This window comes from Hyaena hyaena, unplaced genomic scaffold (genome assembly GCF_003009895.1).
Source record: "Hyaena hyaena isolate Hyena2069 unplaced genomic scaffold, ASM300989v1 scaffold_37, whole genome shotgun sequence".
NCBI lineage: Eukaryota > Metazoa > Chordata > Mammalia > Carnivora > Hyaenidae > Hyaena > Hyaena hyaena.
Window position 1 is genome coordinate 2003285 of NW_024080669.1, and position 16951 is coordinate 2020235.

General features: G+C 36.6%; 1 protein-coding gene across 4 annotated transcripts in view; it reads left to right on the top strand.

Annotated features, from left to right (window-relative positions):
• The window catches only part of DDX6 (DEAD-box helicase 6), a 33184-nt gene extending 16983 nt beyond the window's left edge, over positions 1–16201 (top strand). For all 4 annotated transcript variants that reach the window (XM_039229322.1, XM_039229321.1, XM_039229323.1 and 1 more), the window contains exons 5-14: positions 1660–1789; positions 3108–3254; positions 4350–4444; positions 5907–6029; positions 6525–6653; positions 7642–7758; positions 9102–9165; positions 12264–12365; positions 12868–13050; positions 14300–16201. In XM_039229322.1, coding sequence (XP_039085253.1) covers positions 1660–1789; positions 3108–3254; positions 4350–4444; positions 5907–6029; positions 6525–6653; positions 7642–7758; positions 9102–9165; positions 12264–12365; positions 12868–13043 — 1083 coding nt within the window. In that variant the 3' untranslated portion in view covers positions 13044–13050; positions 14300–16201. The remainder of the gene's footprint in view (positions 1–1659; positions 1790–3107; positions 3255–4349; positions 4445–5906; positions 6030–6524; positions 6654–7641; positions 7759–9101; positions 9166–12263; positions 12366–12867; positions 13051–14299) is intronic.
• The last annotated feature ends 750 nt before the right edge of the window (positions 16202–16951 follow it).

Genomic DNA, 16951 nt, shown 5'->3' on the forward strand with positions numbered 1-16951 from the left:
TGCTAATCATAATGGCCACTATATGGGGCAAATATATGTGCATTTTAAAGACTAGCTTACTTTGTTTCCAAAAAAAAAGTACTTTAAGCAGTTTCTATAGAGCATAAACCCCTACCAGAGAGTGCAGGGGAACAGAAGTCAGTGGCCTTAATCCAGGTTAAAAGGTGAACCCAAAATGGGAATTAGGATACACCTAAGGTAACTCTAACCTGCCTCACTTTATTCAAAAGTTTTATTCTTTGGAAGAACTTAACTACAAGGGTGCTGGGGTGGCTCTGTCAGCTCTTGATCTCAGCTCATGTCTTGATCTTAGGGTCATGAGTTCAAGCCCCGTGTTGGACTCAGCTCTGGGTCTGAAGTCTACTTAAACAAAATAATAATATAAGTGAAGAACCTGGCTCAGAAGTCATTGGGAGACCCTTGGAGACCACCTAACCTTTTATTCTGCTCTAGAACTGAGTAATGTGCAAGTAGCCTACTTAAAAACTATAGAAGATGGGGCACGTGACTGGCTCAGTTGGAGAAGTATGGATCTCTTGATTTCGTGGTTGTGAGTTCAAGCCCTTCGCTGGAGGTAGAGATTACTTAAACAAACAAACAAACAGAAGAAAATGAAACCGTGGAGGTAATAGGCCTCTAGAGCAACTGAAGATTAACAGTTGACTCAAAGTAGGAGATTAAGACCAAAGGATCAAAGCCAAGGATTTTTTTCTTTGACCTGCTTTAGTGTGATAAGCAAACTGCTTAATGCTGGTAATAGGAAGAGAGGAATTTTTTGGTTTTAGAAATTAAAATTTTTAGTGTTAGAAATGGAAGTGTTCTGCTCCTCCCTGTTTTATATCTTCTTTTAATTTCCTTCTTAAATTTTCCTTCTTAAATTTCTCTCCGTATATGTATATTTAATTTTTAGTAATTTGAGGGAAGCCTTTGCTATTTAGGTAATTTGTCTTAATACGGAATGTTACCTACAAAGTAGACTTGACAAAGTAAGCTAAGTGTGAAAATGAGAAGTCAGTCTCTGATGTGACCATGGATGGAGATAACTGGAATAGAATTGGGCCTCCAGTTGAGCACTTCAGGACAGAAAAGTTGCATGTGTTACGTTGACATTGTGAACTTATGTAATAAAATCAGATAGGACCTAAAGTTAAACTTTTCCAGCTGATTCCCATTGTTTTCAAGGATAGGCTGTCCACGCCATAGTTTTTCATTGTGGTTAATTTAAGTCGGCTTCCTAGTCTCAAAACGTAGTCTTACCTTTGTATTGTTTGTACCACTTTTCCAGTTTTTAATTGTGAAATGTCCTTTGCTTTATCTGTTTAATCAAGTCTTGTGTGTCAGCCCAGGTTCCTCCTTTTCATTTGTTTTCTTTGTTTAGATCCCAGCTTCCTTAGGCATACACATTCTTACACATGCAAACTCACATATATAGTCTTTATTACATTGGGATACAGTTTAATATACTATAAGCAGTTCTAGTAAATGTTGTTTGATAATGTTGGTGATGTTGGCTGGTAATTTACCTCTGCGTATTGTAAAATGCAAATGTGGGACACTTTAAAGCTGTACGAAAGAAGTATACCTTCAGTGCATTTTAGAGAATAATTTCCTTATGTGTTACTTTTATTCATGAGTAATTTCCATTTTCTTGTCTCTTAGGAGGAGAGCATTCCCATTGCTTTATCTGGTAGGGATATCTTAGCTAGAGCAAAAAATGGAACAGGCAAGAGCGGTGCCTACCTCATTCCCTTACTTGAACGGCTAGACCTGAAGAAGGACAATATACAAGGTTAGTGTTGTTTTTTTTTTTTATTTTAAGTTTGTTTATTTATTTTGAGAGCACAAACTGGGAAGGAACAGAAAGAGCAAATCACGAGCAGGCTCTGCACTGCCTACACACAGCCCAGGGAGGGGGCTCGAAACTCATGAAATGTGAGATCATGACCTGAGCAGACATCAAGAGCCAGAGGCTCGACTGAGCCACCCAGGTACCCCAGTTGGTTGTTTGTTTAAAAATTGCAGTTTGCACCTTGAGCTATATGTAAGATACTGCCATTATTTTTAGTCAGAATTCATATAGTCTAGAGTTGGTATATACTTATCTTTTCACAGCTTGAAGACCAGTTGTCTTATAAAATACCCATCTTTTGAAAAGATTTCTAGTTTTCAGAGGAGTTTTACGTATTACACATTTTTGATAACATTTGGGTGAAATAGGCGAAATAGATATTATTGCCTTATAGGTAGGAAAGCTAAGATCATGAGAAGTTACCTGACATTGCTACTTAGAAACTGTGGAACGGAGTTATTTCCTGTGGCACCTTTGTGTCTGCAAGAGCTCATGAACTTTTTCTTCTATAAAGCATTGTGGTTTTGGAATTTTAAGAGCTTAGGAAGTAGAGAAGAAACAAATTTCCATAGTTGTATGCAGAGTAAGCTAATAAGAGTTAAATTATTTTTCTTTAAGTTTATTTTGAAGAGAGACTGTGTGCAAGTGGGGAAGGTGTAGGGAGAGGGGGAGACACAGAATCTGAAGCAGGCTTCCGGCTCTGAGCTGTCAGCACAGCTGGGCTCAAACTCACTAGCCATGAGAACGTGACCTGAGCCCAAGTCAGACACTTCAGTGACTAAGCCACCCAGGCACCCCATAAATTTTGACCTCTAAAACTTTTTCTTAAATTTTCATAAATTGATCTTAATCTATAATGATCATTTCTCCCATCTTCACTTTACCTACTTTTCATGTTATTTAAATAGAACCTGGGCAGCAGGAATTTTCTGTTTAGGTGTTTAGATTAAGTGAATCTTTTACTGAAATATTAATAAACTTTGGGCTAATGGTTACCAATTCAAAGAACCCTTTAAAGGTTTGTAACTAAGGAGTACCAGGTTTATATAGCAGTGTTGCTGAGGAAAAGTCTAGATCTGGAATACTGTAATAGGTTCTTTTTTTTTTTTTTTTGTAAAGGAGATTTACATACTTAACTTTTTAGAATCAGGCCTATTATTCAATTTTCTAAAATGTCCTGAGTATCTAGACTGTAAGGGGCAATATTTTTATAGCTTATTAAACTCTTAAAATATGTTTCTTTTTTCCTGTTTTCCAGCAATGGTGATTGTTCCCACTAGAGAACTTGCTCTACAGGTCAGTCAAATTTGCATCCAGGTCAGCAAACACATGGGAGGGGCCAAAGTGATGGCAACCACAGGAGGAACCAATTTACGGGATGACATAATGAGGCTTGATGACACAGGTAGGAAATGAATGATATAAGGTGGCCTGGCTCTCTGAGTGTAATTACAGACACAGGTGTTTCCTTTTAAACTTAATAAAAATTGTTTTTGAGAATTAAGGACCAGAAACATTGTAGTACAAAAATGACTAAAGGAAATGACCATTTCATTCAAGAAAGAAAACATACATTAATAGTAACGGAAAGGATATTCAGCCTTCCTGGTAATTTTTTTAAATGTAAATGAAAACAGCACATTGATACTGTGCCTATCCATTGGCAAGACTAAGAAATAGTAGTAAATAATAACAAAAGTTTGAGAAGAAAGAGTTTATCTTGTAGTGTGGAAGTATAAATTGTTACAGTCTTTATGGTGAGCAGTTTGTCATTATAAATTTGAAATTATAAATTCAAGAATCTTTCCTGAAGAAATAGGCAAACGCAGTATTAGGTTAGTATAGTATGGTTTGTAGTACTAAAAAATTGGAATATCCTAAATGTTAGCAAAGATTGGCTAAATACATTGGGGTATAGTCTGAATGGAATTCCACAAAGCTATTAAAAAACGAAGCTGAACTGTATTCATTTTCATTGAGTTCTCCATGATACATTGAGTGAAAAGAGGTGACAAAACGTCAAGCGTGAGATCACCTTATATAAAATTATCTATAAAGTTTGAGTCCGAATTTTATGTATGGTTATCATCTGGTAAATTACTATGTGCTTCATGCTGCACAGTTATTTAAAATCATTGTCTCATTTTATCTTTATAATAATCTTCTGAAGGCCATTGCTCTAGATTAGAGGAGAGCCACTGTATCAAAAGCCTAGTATGCCTTTGTTATTCTTTGGGGATTGTTTTAAGACAAGTACACCCCTTATTTGGAGCAGGTGATTTGGGAATCTGTTAGCTCACCCCAGTAGAAGTGAAACAAGTATTCTCTGGCCGACCTAAGATGAAATGAAAATCCTTATCCTAAAACAAATCTTTGCCTGTTTGGATTATTCCTACTTTTACAACAGTGTTTCTGAGAAAATATATATGATAAACCTTAATTGTATCCTGTTTGCCCAAGCTAAAATTAATGAGAATACGTATTTTCTAATCTTGTATAGTGCACGTGGTGATAGCTACCCCTGGAAGAATCCTGGATCTTATTAAGAAAGGAGTAGCAAAAGTTGATCATGTCCAGATGATAGTATTGGATGAGGTAATGTCTCTTCATTTGGAAAGTACTATTCTGTGCTTTGTTTATAACTGCCAGTGAATGAAGCAAAAGCTCTTTGTGTTTGTGAACCTTTAATAAATGCATGACTCTTGTCAGTTCAAACTAATTTACTTATAAAACATGTTTAGCCCTTTAGAGGGAATAGATGATAGGTATTTACAGGAATAGTTCAGCCTTGCATCTTTTTCTTAGATATGCCAGATAGTTTGAGTTTTTTTATTTTTCCAAGGAAAGGAATTACTGAATACTTCAAAGCCAAGTTCATTCTAAGTCTCTTTCCAATCAGTAATATGTCTTAAAAAGCAAGTAATGTGTCTAACTCGTCATTTAGTAGGTCTTTTTTTTTTTAAGTTTGTTTATTTATTTTGAGAACGAGCGAGCCAGAATCCCAAGCAGGCTCCATGCAGGGCTCAGTCTCACAAACCGTGAAATCCAGAGTCAAGACACTCAATTGACTGAGCTACCCAGGCACCCTACTATGTCCTACTTTGTGCTGTTTGGTTTTTCATCCCTGGTATATGTGTTATCTCTTCAGGTTGTAAGTGCCTTTTAAGAACTTTCTCGGCTCTACATTTTTGGGATCTGGCAATGTTTTTGTACGTAAAGTGTATCAGTGTTCATGTTTTTGAAATAAAGTTGCTTTCCTGTTTGTATTTTAGATAACTAGATCAGATTGTTGTAGTTTAATTCAGACAGGTTTTCTGTCTTTGAGAGAGAATGTTTATTAGTGACTACTAATACTTAGTAGTGTATTAGTGATTACTTAGTAGCAATAAGTGCTGAAGATGTTTTTTCATTTACTTTTTACACCAACCGTGTAAGGTAGGTATCCTATAAAGCAGTTAACAGTAAATGAAATTCGTAATTTTAAAGTTGTAGAAACTGAAGTATTGAGTGTAAATAACCTGCCAACATAGCTAAAAAGTGAAGAGACTAGGTTTCAACCCAGGTAGTTTGACTCTACAGATTGTAGTCTCGACCATGTACTGTCTCTCATGGAAATCACATTAAAATTCTGTTATGGGGGGTGCTTAGGTGGCTCAGCATCCGACTCTTGATTTCAGCTCGGGTCATGATCTCACAGTGAGACTTAGCCCCAAGTGGGGCTCTGCACTGAGCACAGATCCTGCTTGGGATTTTCCCTCTTTCCCTCCCACACGTGCACATTTTTTTCCTCTGGCTCTCTCTAAGTTAAAATTCTGTTACAGGAACAAGGATTATATCTGTCTAGGGTTTTTTTTTGCCTGTCCAGAATACGGTATTACAGATTTTCCCCTTTCTGAATCACTGGGAATATGTTTTGGTGCCATTGGACTGGACAGTGTTGTTCAAGAACTTACTGTTTACAGTCAGAATATTAGATGAATGCTCTTGGGTGATGCCTTATTAACCAAAGACCTTAAACACGAATTGTTTTTGAAATTGTCTTTTCTTTGTACTGCAGGCAGATAAGTTGCTGTCACAGGATTTTGTGCAGATAATGGAGGATATTATTCTCACGCTACCTAAAAACAGACAGATTTTATTATATTCAGCTACTTTCCCTCTTAGTGTACAGAAATTCATGGTGAGTAGAAATCTGTACATGGAAGTGGTGCCATTCTGTTGCCCATAAAGATAAGTTTATTCATGATTACATCCTGTAATCAGTTTTTGCGTAATGCTGATTGTTTCAGGTTTTTGGCTTTTTTGTCAGCTAATCAGTTAAGGTTTGTTGTGCCTAAATTAACTGATTTTTTTTTTTTTAACCATAATAGTAATTTGGTTACATTCTTTATTCGCATCGCATTTGGTGTCAGGGTGACATATGATCATTAATAACTGGATAAATCGATTATAGTGTAATCCTATATACAAAGCACAAAATGGGAATTTAACTACATACCTGAATGTTAGACCTTCCGTTATATGGTAAACTTGTTTCTTCCATCATAGATTATGTAAACTTTGAAGAGATCTGCCATCCCTTTTAAGCAGTAGTTTATCAGAAAAATATAGGATATATTTTGAGTTCCAGAGATCTACTCTGCTTTCATTGAATTATATGACTTCTTTTTTTCAGAATTCCCATTTGCAGAAACCCTATGAGATTAACCTGATGGAGGAACTAACTTTGAAGGGAGTAACCCAGTACTATGCTTATGTAACTGAGCGCCAAAAAGTACACTGCCTCAATACACTTTTCTCCAGGGTAAGTAATAGGCTTCAGCTACTGAATATTACCCATTATTTAACCCCAGTTAAACAGTTGAGTCTTTTCCCACCATTTTCAGTGTAAAAACCGTCCACAGCTTTTTCTTAAAAGGTAGTTTTGGTTGTTGATCTGAAGTTGATACAGTATGATGTCAAAGACACTTTTAATTAAATCCTAAAATAATTTGACCTTAATTATAGTTGCTCCTCATTATTTGCGTATTCTGTAATTGCAAATTTGGCTACTTGCCAGTATTTGTGACCCTACAATCAATACTCATGTGCTTCCTTCAGCTCTCACAGACGTCTTTCTCCTAGTCTGTGCCACGTTAATGCCACATTTTTTGCATTTTTATGCTTTTTTTTTTGTTTTTGTTTGTTTCATGGTTTAAAATGGCTCCTAAGCTTAGTGCTGTCCATTGCTCCTAGGCACAAGAAGACTGATGTGCCTTGCAGAGGAAATGTGTATTGGATAAAACTTTGTGCAGCAGGCGTGAGTTAGTGTTGTTGGCCATGAGTAAATAAGGGGTCTTTGAATAGTAACACACATAAGACAAGATTATCTGTTGATGGATTGATGAAAAATCAACTAGAGGCTCACAGGAACCTAATCGTCCCTCTCTCCTAGGAGCAGTAGTTCTGTATTCGTGTGTTGAGTATTTTTTGTTTTTTTCCACATTTTCAGTGTTTGTGGCAACTTTATAGAACATGATTACTGCAAATAATGAGAATTGAATGTGTTTTAATCTTGTTGGTATTTATGTGGCTCTTATTAAGCATACTGTTCGACAAAACTTATAAATGATCTGTAATTATTAAGTAAATGAATGTAGTATTTACAGTTTTTGCAATTTTACATCTTTTGTATCATGAGGGTCTAAGTCTTAGACCATGTTTTTAACATCTGTCAGTCACTGTTCAAGATTTGGCAAAATAAAATGCAGGTTTTTGTTTTTCTTTCTCATGTCTTTTTCTCTTGTACTTAGCTTCAGATAAACCAGTCGATCATTTTCTGTAACTCCTCTCAGCGAGTTGAATTGCTAGCCAAGAAGATTTCTCAACTGGGTTATTCTTGCTTCTATATCCATGCTAAAATGAGGCAGGTAAGTATAAAACAAGAACCTGTGTGCGGATTTTTAAAATCTTTTTCTAAGTATTTCTCAGATTCTGTTTTTTGTTTTAATGCTCCTCCATATGCCCTAAACATAAGAATAAATTATTCCTTAGTAGGCAAGTAACCTTTCATTGTGACCTCCATGGTTCACTTTTCTGACTATAAAACGGGTGTGCACACTCTTAACTCACGAGGTTGTTAGGAAGGTGGAGGTAGTTTATAAATAAGTACTCTGTAAACTGTTGTGCATGATACAAGTATGAAATTTTGCTCCCTTTCTTCTCCAGGTAATGCAGATTTGTACTGTTTAGTACAGTAACGACTAGTCACTTGTGGCAATTTAATGGAGTTAAAATTAAAGTTTAAAATTTAGTTCCTCTGTCACACTAACCACATTTTAAGCGCCATGTTATGTGACTATCAGCTACAGTTTTAGAAAGTACAGATATAGAACAGTTATATCATTGCAGAAAGTTCTACTGGATAACACTGCTCTAGATTTTTAATTTATGTACCTCTGCCCGTATGTTTTTTTCTTCACTTAAGGATACAATCTCTGAATTTCAGAACTTCTTTTAACAGTTAAAAGAAATTCAACACTATAAAAATAAGATGTGCGTGTATGCGTGCACTAATAGAACGTGCAATTTTGTGAAAAGCAGTTTCTGTAGATAGAGCTTAAGTTAATCAGCTCACATATGGTTTTCAAAGAAGCTTGATAATGGATCAGATATCATCATACAGATCCTAATGTTAGAAATTGTCACAGGAAATGAATGTATTAAGGTGTAGAAAAGATTTCCAACAGAAAAATGTTGCTTTGAAAGAAAGGAAAGACGAGTTTAACAGATGTTAGATTTGTCACTTTTGTTAGAGTCCTTATGCATGGATTTTCATTTTTGTATTTTAATTGAAAAGTTAATTTTTATTTTTGCATACAGATTACTAAAAAGACAAATAGTAGATGTTTAGATCAAGCTAAACTTTTGTCATCTTCTGTTTGAAACATTTGAAAAATAGATACATAAAAATATGGTGAAAATTGCCATTTAAAATCCAGCAAAAAAAGATGAAAATATTCTTAAGAGTTTAGATAAATGCTACATGAAGATATGCATAAATATGTTTTAGTTGCTTATTAATTTTTGTGGGAAACTAATTTGTGGTAACTTCTCTATCTTTTGTTTTTAACTTAAGAGTTTTGAATTGGCTCCTCTCATTTGTGTAAATTTGGGGTATACTAAATTGTTTGGATAGGAGAAATTAACGATGGGAATTTTAGAGTTGTGTGTGTGAGATTTAAACAAACCAAATGCATTGCTTTGTTTTTAGGAACATCGAAATCGTGTATTTCATGATTTCCGAAATGGCTTATGCCGCAATCTTGTTTGCACTGGTAAGTGTTTCTTTTACCTGTTATTTTTCTCCTTATCTGAAACAACAGAACACTTGTTGGCACTCATACCTCATCTTTGTCTTTTAAGAAGTTTGGGAATTTGTGTATTTTCTGAATAATTTTAGCATACAGGAATGAGATACATAGTACATGCAAAATAAATTAACATTAAGAAACCATGTTTTGGAAATTATTTACTGTAGTCTTTTAATTTTTTTTTGCCAGAAACAGATTAGTCTGTATTTTGGTGTATATTTGGTTTCCTGAACGTGAAGAAAAACAAACTGGGGAGGCAGGTGGACATTCAATTCAGATCAGACAGAGCAAATGGATTGACTATCCTCCCATCTCTACACTGGAAATAAAATCATAGTATTGGTACGAGATTAATCATCTAAACTAGGCTTCTTGGAGGAGAGAAGAACCTGGATTTAAAAAAAGATTTTTTTTTTTAATGTTTTGTTTATTTTTGAGAGACATAGAGTATGAGCGGGGGAGGGGCAGACAGAGAGGGAGACTCAGAATCTGGAGCAGGCTCCAGGCTCCGAGCTGTCAGCACAGAGCCCGATGCGGGGCCTCACCCCACAAACCATGAGATCATTACCTGAGCTGACGCTTAACTGACAGAGCCACCCAAGTGCCCCAAGGATTTTTTTTTTTAATTGAGGCATATGTACACAGAGAAATACAGTAATTGTTATAAGGATATCTTTTCAGTGAATTTTTGCATATGTACACACGCATATAACTACCATCCAGATCAAAATGTAGAGTAGTTTACAATTTGGGGTTTTTTTACATGCTGCTGTAGAAATAAACTCCACATTTTTACTAACAGACTATTGAACTTGCTAATTTACAAAAACCGAAAAAGGACTATCAGGTATCCTGGGTGCTTCCAGTTTATCTTTTTCTCTGTCTTCTATCTGAAAGGATAGTTAGTAACAGGTGTGAATTAATACATATATGTTTACTTGATCAGTTTTAACGTTTATATTGAAGTATTCAAATATAAAATATCTGATTTAATGGAAAAGATCTCAGACTTCTAGAATTTTTTTATTTAATTTTTTTTTAACGTTTATTTTTGAGAGAGAGAGCACTCGCATGCGTGAGCATGAGTGGCAGAGGGGCAGAGAGGGAGGGAGACACAGAATCCAAAGCGTGGACTTTAAGAATTTAAGATTAGGGTTCGAGTCCTGCCCTTTTTAGCCTGTAATCATACGACCTTGGACAAGTCTTAACGTTTCTTTTATGCCTTTTTTAAAAATCTGTAAATGAGAAAACTTTAATCCAAATTCTGAACAAATATGTTTTATTTGTTAATTCAAAAATAGTTTTTGATATTTAACCAGTATTCTGCCAGGTATTTAGTTGGTACTGAAAAAAATATTACTCCTCTCAATTTTATGTGTATTCTACCACGATTAAAAATTTTCAAATCAGGGGCGCCTAGGTGGCTCAGTTGGTTAAGACTCCAGCTTTGGCTCAGGTCATGAACTTGCAGTTCGTGAGTTCAAGCCCCACATCAGACTCCGTGCTGACAGCTCAGACCTTGGAGCCTTGCTTCGGATTCTGTGTCTCCCTCTCTCTCTGTTCCTTCCCTGCTCACTCTACCTTTCACGCTCTCTCAAAAATAAACATACTTTAAAAAAATTTTTTTTTTTTTTTTTTCAAATCTATACACACACTCCCTGCACTTGGGAACCTATAATCTAGAAAAGAAACTTGTTCATTGGTGAAATGTTGAGTTGTTAAGCAAATTCAGAATGTGCAGACAGAAAACAGAAGAGTGTTTAATATGTCAGTAAGTACTGAATAACGTGTACAAAGTGTATAAATAAATACATGCAAAGTATTACTCTTCAAGGAGCAGTGCTTTACTCAGAGATTTAAAAAAAAAAAAGAATAAACAACATTAAGAGTCTAAGGCAAGCCCTGCAACCTTTTTCTTAAAATGCCAGATAAGGGGTGCTTGGGTGGCTCAGTCAGTTAAACGTCAGACTTCGGCTCAGGTCATGATCTCGCAGTTGTGAGTTCAAGCCCCACATCAGGCTCTTTGCTGACACACATGGGCATGGTCCTGTGGCAGTAAAACTTTATTAAAACAGGCTTTGGGATGGGTCTATAAGTGGGCAAAGTTAAATTGCAAATGTGAGGCATGTGTAGTAAAAATTCCTAAATTTTCATAGGACAGGGAATTAGCTGTGGTAATCTGAGAAGAGATATAATATTAACTGGCTTTCTAACCTAGATAAGTTTTAGACTTGCAGAGGAGTTTTAAGTTAGGGGGCTGGTATAAAACATGAACCTTAGAGGGCTTCAAGAAGATGGGTTTAAGGAAGGCTAAGTGGATGAATTTGGTGGAGAGGAAGGTTTGTGAAGATGTGTTAGGATCAACATGTGGAGGGTGGAGGACTTTGTATGTCAGCCCTACATTTTATTCAGAGGCAATTTAAAATAATGAGTTACAAATTCAAAGCAGTGTTTCAGAAACACTAGTCACCATTGTGGATTATTTTGGAATGTGGAACTGATAGCCCTAAAACCTAGTTATTAGTCTATTGTAATTGTTTCTACTTGTAGTTTTCATAGCTTAAATTAGCATAGTAATTGTGTAACAAAAGAGGAGGAGTGGCCTTGCGCTTACCTCAGACTTGCAAATCACTTAGTAGAAAGAGATGAATGAATTCTAAAAGTATAAATAATTACCTTTAATGGATTATCTCTTCAAAGTATTCTTGGTTAATCTATTTAACCTTGGATTAAATACTAAAAGAAAATTACTGGTTATTCCTGAGACTCCTTTATGAGTTTGTAGCTTAACAGTCATTCTGATCTCTTCCTACATTTGCAGTTACCTTACACCATTTCAGAAAATTTTATGGGACTTAGGAAAGGTAACTTGTTAACGTAAAGTTATTTATGATAGTGTGTGGGAAAGATAATGCTAGTAATTTGCAAATGCATTTAAAATACCTAATGAAGTGAATAAAACTTAATATTGCACTAGAGATACATGTTAAGGTGTATTGTGGTACCAAGAAACGTGCTTAAATTGAAAGATATAATGGAGATTTCTTTCTTTCTTTCTTAAGATTTGTTTACCCGAGGTATTGATATACAAGCTGTGAATGTGGTAATAAACTTTGACTTCCCAAAGCTGGCAGAGACCTATCTCCATCGTATTGGAAGATCAGGTGAGGAAAAGGAAGATGTTCTTCACGGAGGTGTTTTGAGAAGTGTAATCACTAAATTCTGTTCTTTTATGAAATAGAGTATAGTAGCAATGAGAACAGTGAATTAAAACTGATTTAGTTGTTTGATATTTAAGACTGATTTCTTTCTATTATAGAGCGTTTGAGAACAGTTGAAATAACTTTACTATATGCTTAAATTGAGAGAAAATTCACAAATGGGAGGTGCACTTCTCATTAGGTGCTGCAAGCTGTACTATTTATATGTTTTGGCAACTTTTGATATAAATGGGCCTCTGTTTTGTCATTTGAAAAAGGTAAATGAAGGTACTACTTAGGGGCGTGAAACGAAGCTGTAATGTGTGTATGAGTCCATAATTGGTTTCGTATACAGTAGCAGTAAAGAAAAACAATCCTGTATAGTTTTGCCACTAATAGACTTGCACACCCGCATTGATTCTCATATTTAACTCGGTTTTTTAAATTAAAAACTGTTTTTCTTTAGGTCGCTTTGGTCATCTTGGCTTAGCCATCAACTTGATCACATATGATGACCGCTTCAACCTGAAAAGTATTGAGGAGCAGCTGGGAACAGAAATTAAACCGATCCCAAGCAACATTGACAAGAGCCTGTATGTGGCAGAATACCACAGCGAGCCCGTAGAAGATGAGAAACCTTAACAAGCATGTGCGTACCTGCCAGAACAGTAGCTAAGCGAGTGTAATGTCTAAAGAAAAGAAGGAAACCAAAGTCCTCTTTCCTGGGGAAAATACGATGTTGCACCACATGTAATCACAGTGATAGGGTAAACCCCCAGTTGGCATAAACAAACTGGGACTTCTTGCTTGGCTGAAGTTGTGGTCTCATTAGACAATCTATAAATGCAGTTCTTGAATGTAGTCTTCCTGTGTGATGTGGTACAAGAGCAGTACTTAAGTCCATGCTTCCAGAATAATGAAAGTGAAGAATCTTTTTCAGCAGTTTGAATATGAAAATATTTTTTGTCTTTATCACTCAGTCATCTCTCTGTTGTTAGCATCAATCTTAATTTCTACTGGGCACCTTAATAAATCAGGTTAAATTTTTTTTTTATGTTTATTTTTGAGAGCGCACACGTGAGCAGGGAGGGGCAGAGAGAGATTGATACACACAACAGAATCTGAAGCAGGTTCTAGTCTCCGAGCTGTCAGCACAGAGCATGATTCAGGGCTCAAACTCATGAACCAAATCCTTGAGATCATGACCTGGGCTGAAGTTAGCCTCTTAACTGACTGAGCCACCCAGGCGCCCCCATAATATATCAGGTTAAATTACCTGCAGTGCCTCATTGCCACATGTGTGATCAGGTTATGAGGATAATTGTCTTATCTTAACTGCCCACTGTGGTTTCCTGTACTACCCTTTCATTTCATTGTTTCCTGACTATCAGGCTCTAATAGTAATGCTCAAAAGAAGGCTCAACATAAAGGAATATAGGCTATTTTGCAGTTTTTTTCTAAGGAAAATCTGATTTGAGAGATGATTGTTTCCAAATTAGCAATAAACATTTTACCTGTTGGTTTTAAGTTTCTAAGATCCTCTCTTCACTTATAGTTTATCTCCTCCCGCCCCAAATTTAAATGTCAAACACAAAACCCTTAGGCAAACCTAAAAGTAGACAGTGTTTGCTGGTGTACCAGCAGGCTGTTGAATTCATGGATGGTTAAAAAAAAAAAAATCTGGATTTAATTGTTTTGGATACCAGAGCTTCAGGCTCTCATTCTATCTCTGGGATGCCTAGCAGAAATTCCTGAATCCCAAATGGATTCTGTGGGAGGCAAAGGCTCAGTAGAGGCCACTACAGAGAGAGCATTTGGGATGGAGATTATGAAAAAGTAGGTACCCTCGTTCATATTGCTTTCACAAAGGTTAATTTTAGGTTTCTTCCTTTCTTTAGGCTTTGACAAACTACAGAAGGCTCGTTTGGATCTGTGACACATCGTTTGGGGGGGATGCTCTTCTCTTTGTGGGTTTTTCATCTTCTATTGTTTTGGAACTATGAAGACTTAAAAGAGCTCAGACATTTTTTTCTTTTTAACTGGTGAAGAGAAAAAGCTGAAAAGAAGGAATTTACCTTTTTTGTTCCACTTGTTTGCACTGTGTGCTGACTGAACATTAGTTGCACTAACTGCTGGTTTTTAAAAAATGTTTTCTGGGGCAGGGGGACAAGGAAGGAGGAGAGAGAAGAGAAGGGGAGAAACCCTAAAAAGAGAAGAATCTTGATGAACACACAAGCTTGTCTACGATTTCAAAATTCTCCAACAGCTGACTCTTGAGTGCATTTCAACTTCTCCCTAATTACTCATCCGTTTTTTAAGCCTGAAGAGCTTATTACTTATTTGTGCGAAGTGCCTTATGCTATGAGACCATTCAGAATATCATCTTTTAGACACAGCCCAAGGAATCAACATAGTAATTCTTTGCTTTTTTTCTTTTTCCTATCTTTTAAAAATTTTTTGTCTTTTCTTTTTGGTTTCAAGTTGAAGTCTCTCTCTTCCCTTTTTCCCCAATACTCAAGCCCAGGGCTGGAAGATGAAACATACTAGGAATGTTAAACACCATTTTCTTTTTCTTTATGTGGAGGAGTTGATATGCAACTGCAGTTCATCCGCACTGTAAATACATGTATTTAAAAAAAAAAAAAAACAATCCCAAGTAAAAATTTCTTCTGGGCTGAGTAGATTCCAACATCATCGCTCCCAAAGGAAAGAGCAGTCTATCATTGCAGGAGCCGTATGACACGCCTTTGTGCTCTACAGCAGAACACTAAAGACTGGTTTCCATACGCTTCCATTAGCAGTTATGGCACTTGATGTGTAGACATGTCAGAGCCTTGACCCTCTTTCCTCTGTGGCAGAGCGTGTCCCATAGAAAATTGGGTGTGTATACTTGTATAAACTTTGTAAATAAGTTTTTTTCTGGGTTCATATATATATATATACATATATATATATTTTTTTTTTGGATGAAGGTTGCTGGGATTAAGGGGATTAGAGTGATTATGGGAGCAGCTAAAGATGAGAGGGGCTCAGTTTTCCGCAACACTAAATTCTAAAAGTGCTTTGGCCTCTTGCTGTAGAGAGCAGACCTCTGTGGGGACCCTGTGTTGGAAGAGGCACCCAGAAGTCTGGGATTCACTGTTTGCTGCCACACTGTATCATCTGACACCTTTGGAGAATGCCTGCGAGAGAGAGCGGGGAAACTTCATAAACCTATGATTCAAGATGCTATTTTTGAGAAGCTCTCTCTGATTTTGCTTCTTCCCCCTTTTTAAAAAAAGTTTGAGGAACTTTTCAAGCTCAGCAAAAGGGGACAAAGATTAAATCTCCCTTGCAGTGTGGGAATTCAGTTGAGTGGCAGTGTATGTACAAAGCATGGATTTGCATTTCAGAATACTAGCCAGTACCAGCTTTGGGTAACGTTAGCAGTTCTGGAGCTTACTTTCTGTGGATCACTTCCTGTACCGTGTAAGTGTGTTGCCCTCCGCCCACCTTGCTACATACACTTCCAGGAATGGGCAACTCCTGAGAGCTGTTAACTTTCATGCTGCAGAAAGCTGCTTACCATTCTCTTGCTTTGTGACAAGAATTATCTGTCATTTTGCATTGTAAATTGCTGGCAAATGCTTTTCAGTCGATAGTGTTGCTTTAAATTGTGCCCCTCCCAACATGCTTGATGTTTGGCCTGATCTCCAGGCAAAAGGAGTGAGATGAATCAAAACCAGTGAACTTTTTTTTTTAATGTTTTTAATTCCCTTTAAACCCAGTGTACTAGGTCAGTCAGGAGGCATCTAGGGTTTTAAAAAAAAAAGCAAAAAAATAATACGAGAAAAATTTGATTTCCATACTGCATTTTTTCAAAACCCTAAAATATTACAAGATAAATCCTGCATATGCTTTCATGCTTAACTCATCTGGGTAAAGAAATCAGTTATTCAAAGTTGCTTTTTTTTGACTCTTGCCTAGTTCTAAGCAAAACCATTTGTGACTCACCCAAAATTCCTTAGGCTCAAAATCCTGCAGATGCCTCCTGATCAGACAGAGCCCTAACTCCTTAAAAAACTGTAGCAAGAGCTGCACAGTACAAATCCCAAAACGAATAAGCTCGAATATTTGGTATCCAAGCTATGATCTATCTAGCCAATGTTGTTACTAAATACAAACCCTAATTAAGGAATAACTTTCTTCCAGGGAGGGGTGGGGGGAGGGAATTTAGAAGGCATCAACTTTTGACCAAAAAATCTTATCCTTGTACTGATGCAGCTCTCTCTCTCTCCCCTCCTCTGGCGAGATAAGAGGGATCATTCATTACAGAGAAAAGCAAGAAAGGCTTGTAAATGCAAATTGGTATCTCGCTGGAGAGAGTGGGTGACAACAAACCGCACAGTCTCCTTTGCCATCCTCAGACTGTGCCTGGTGCCACATGCCTGTGGGTCCCTCTTAAAGCACAGACTTAACTGAAAGTATTACTGAAGTATAGCCTCTGATGAGGAGTGGCACTTAAACTATCTGGGACACCACTATTGGACACAGTCTTGCAGAGGCAGCTG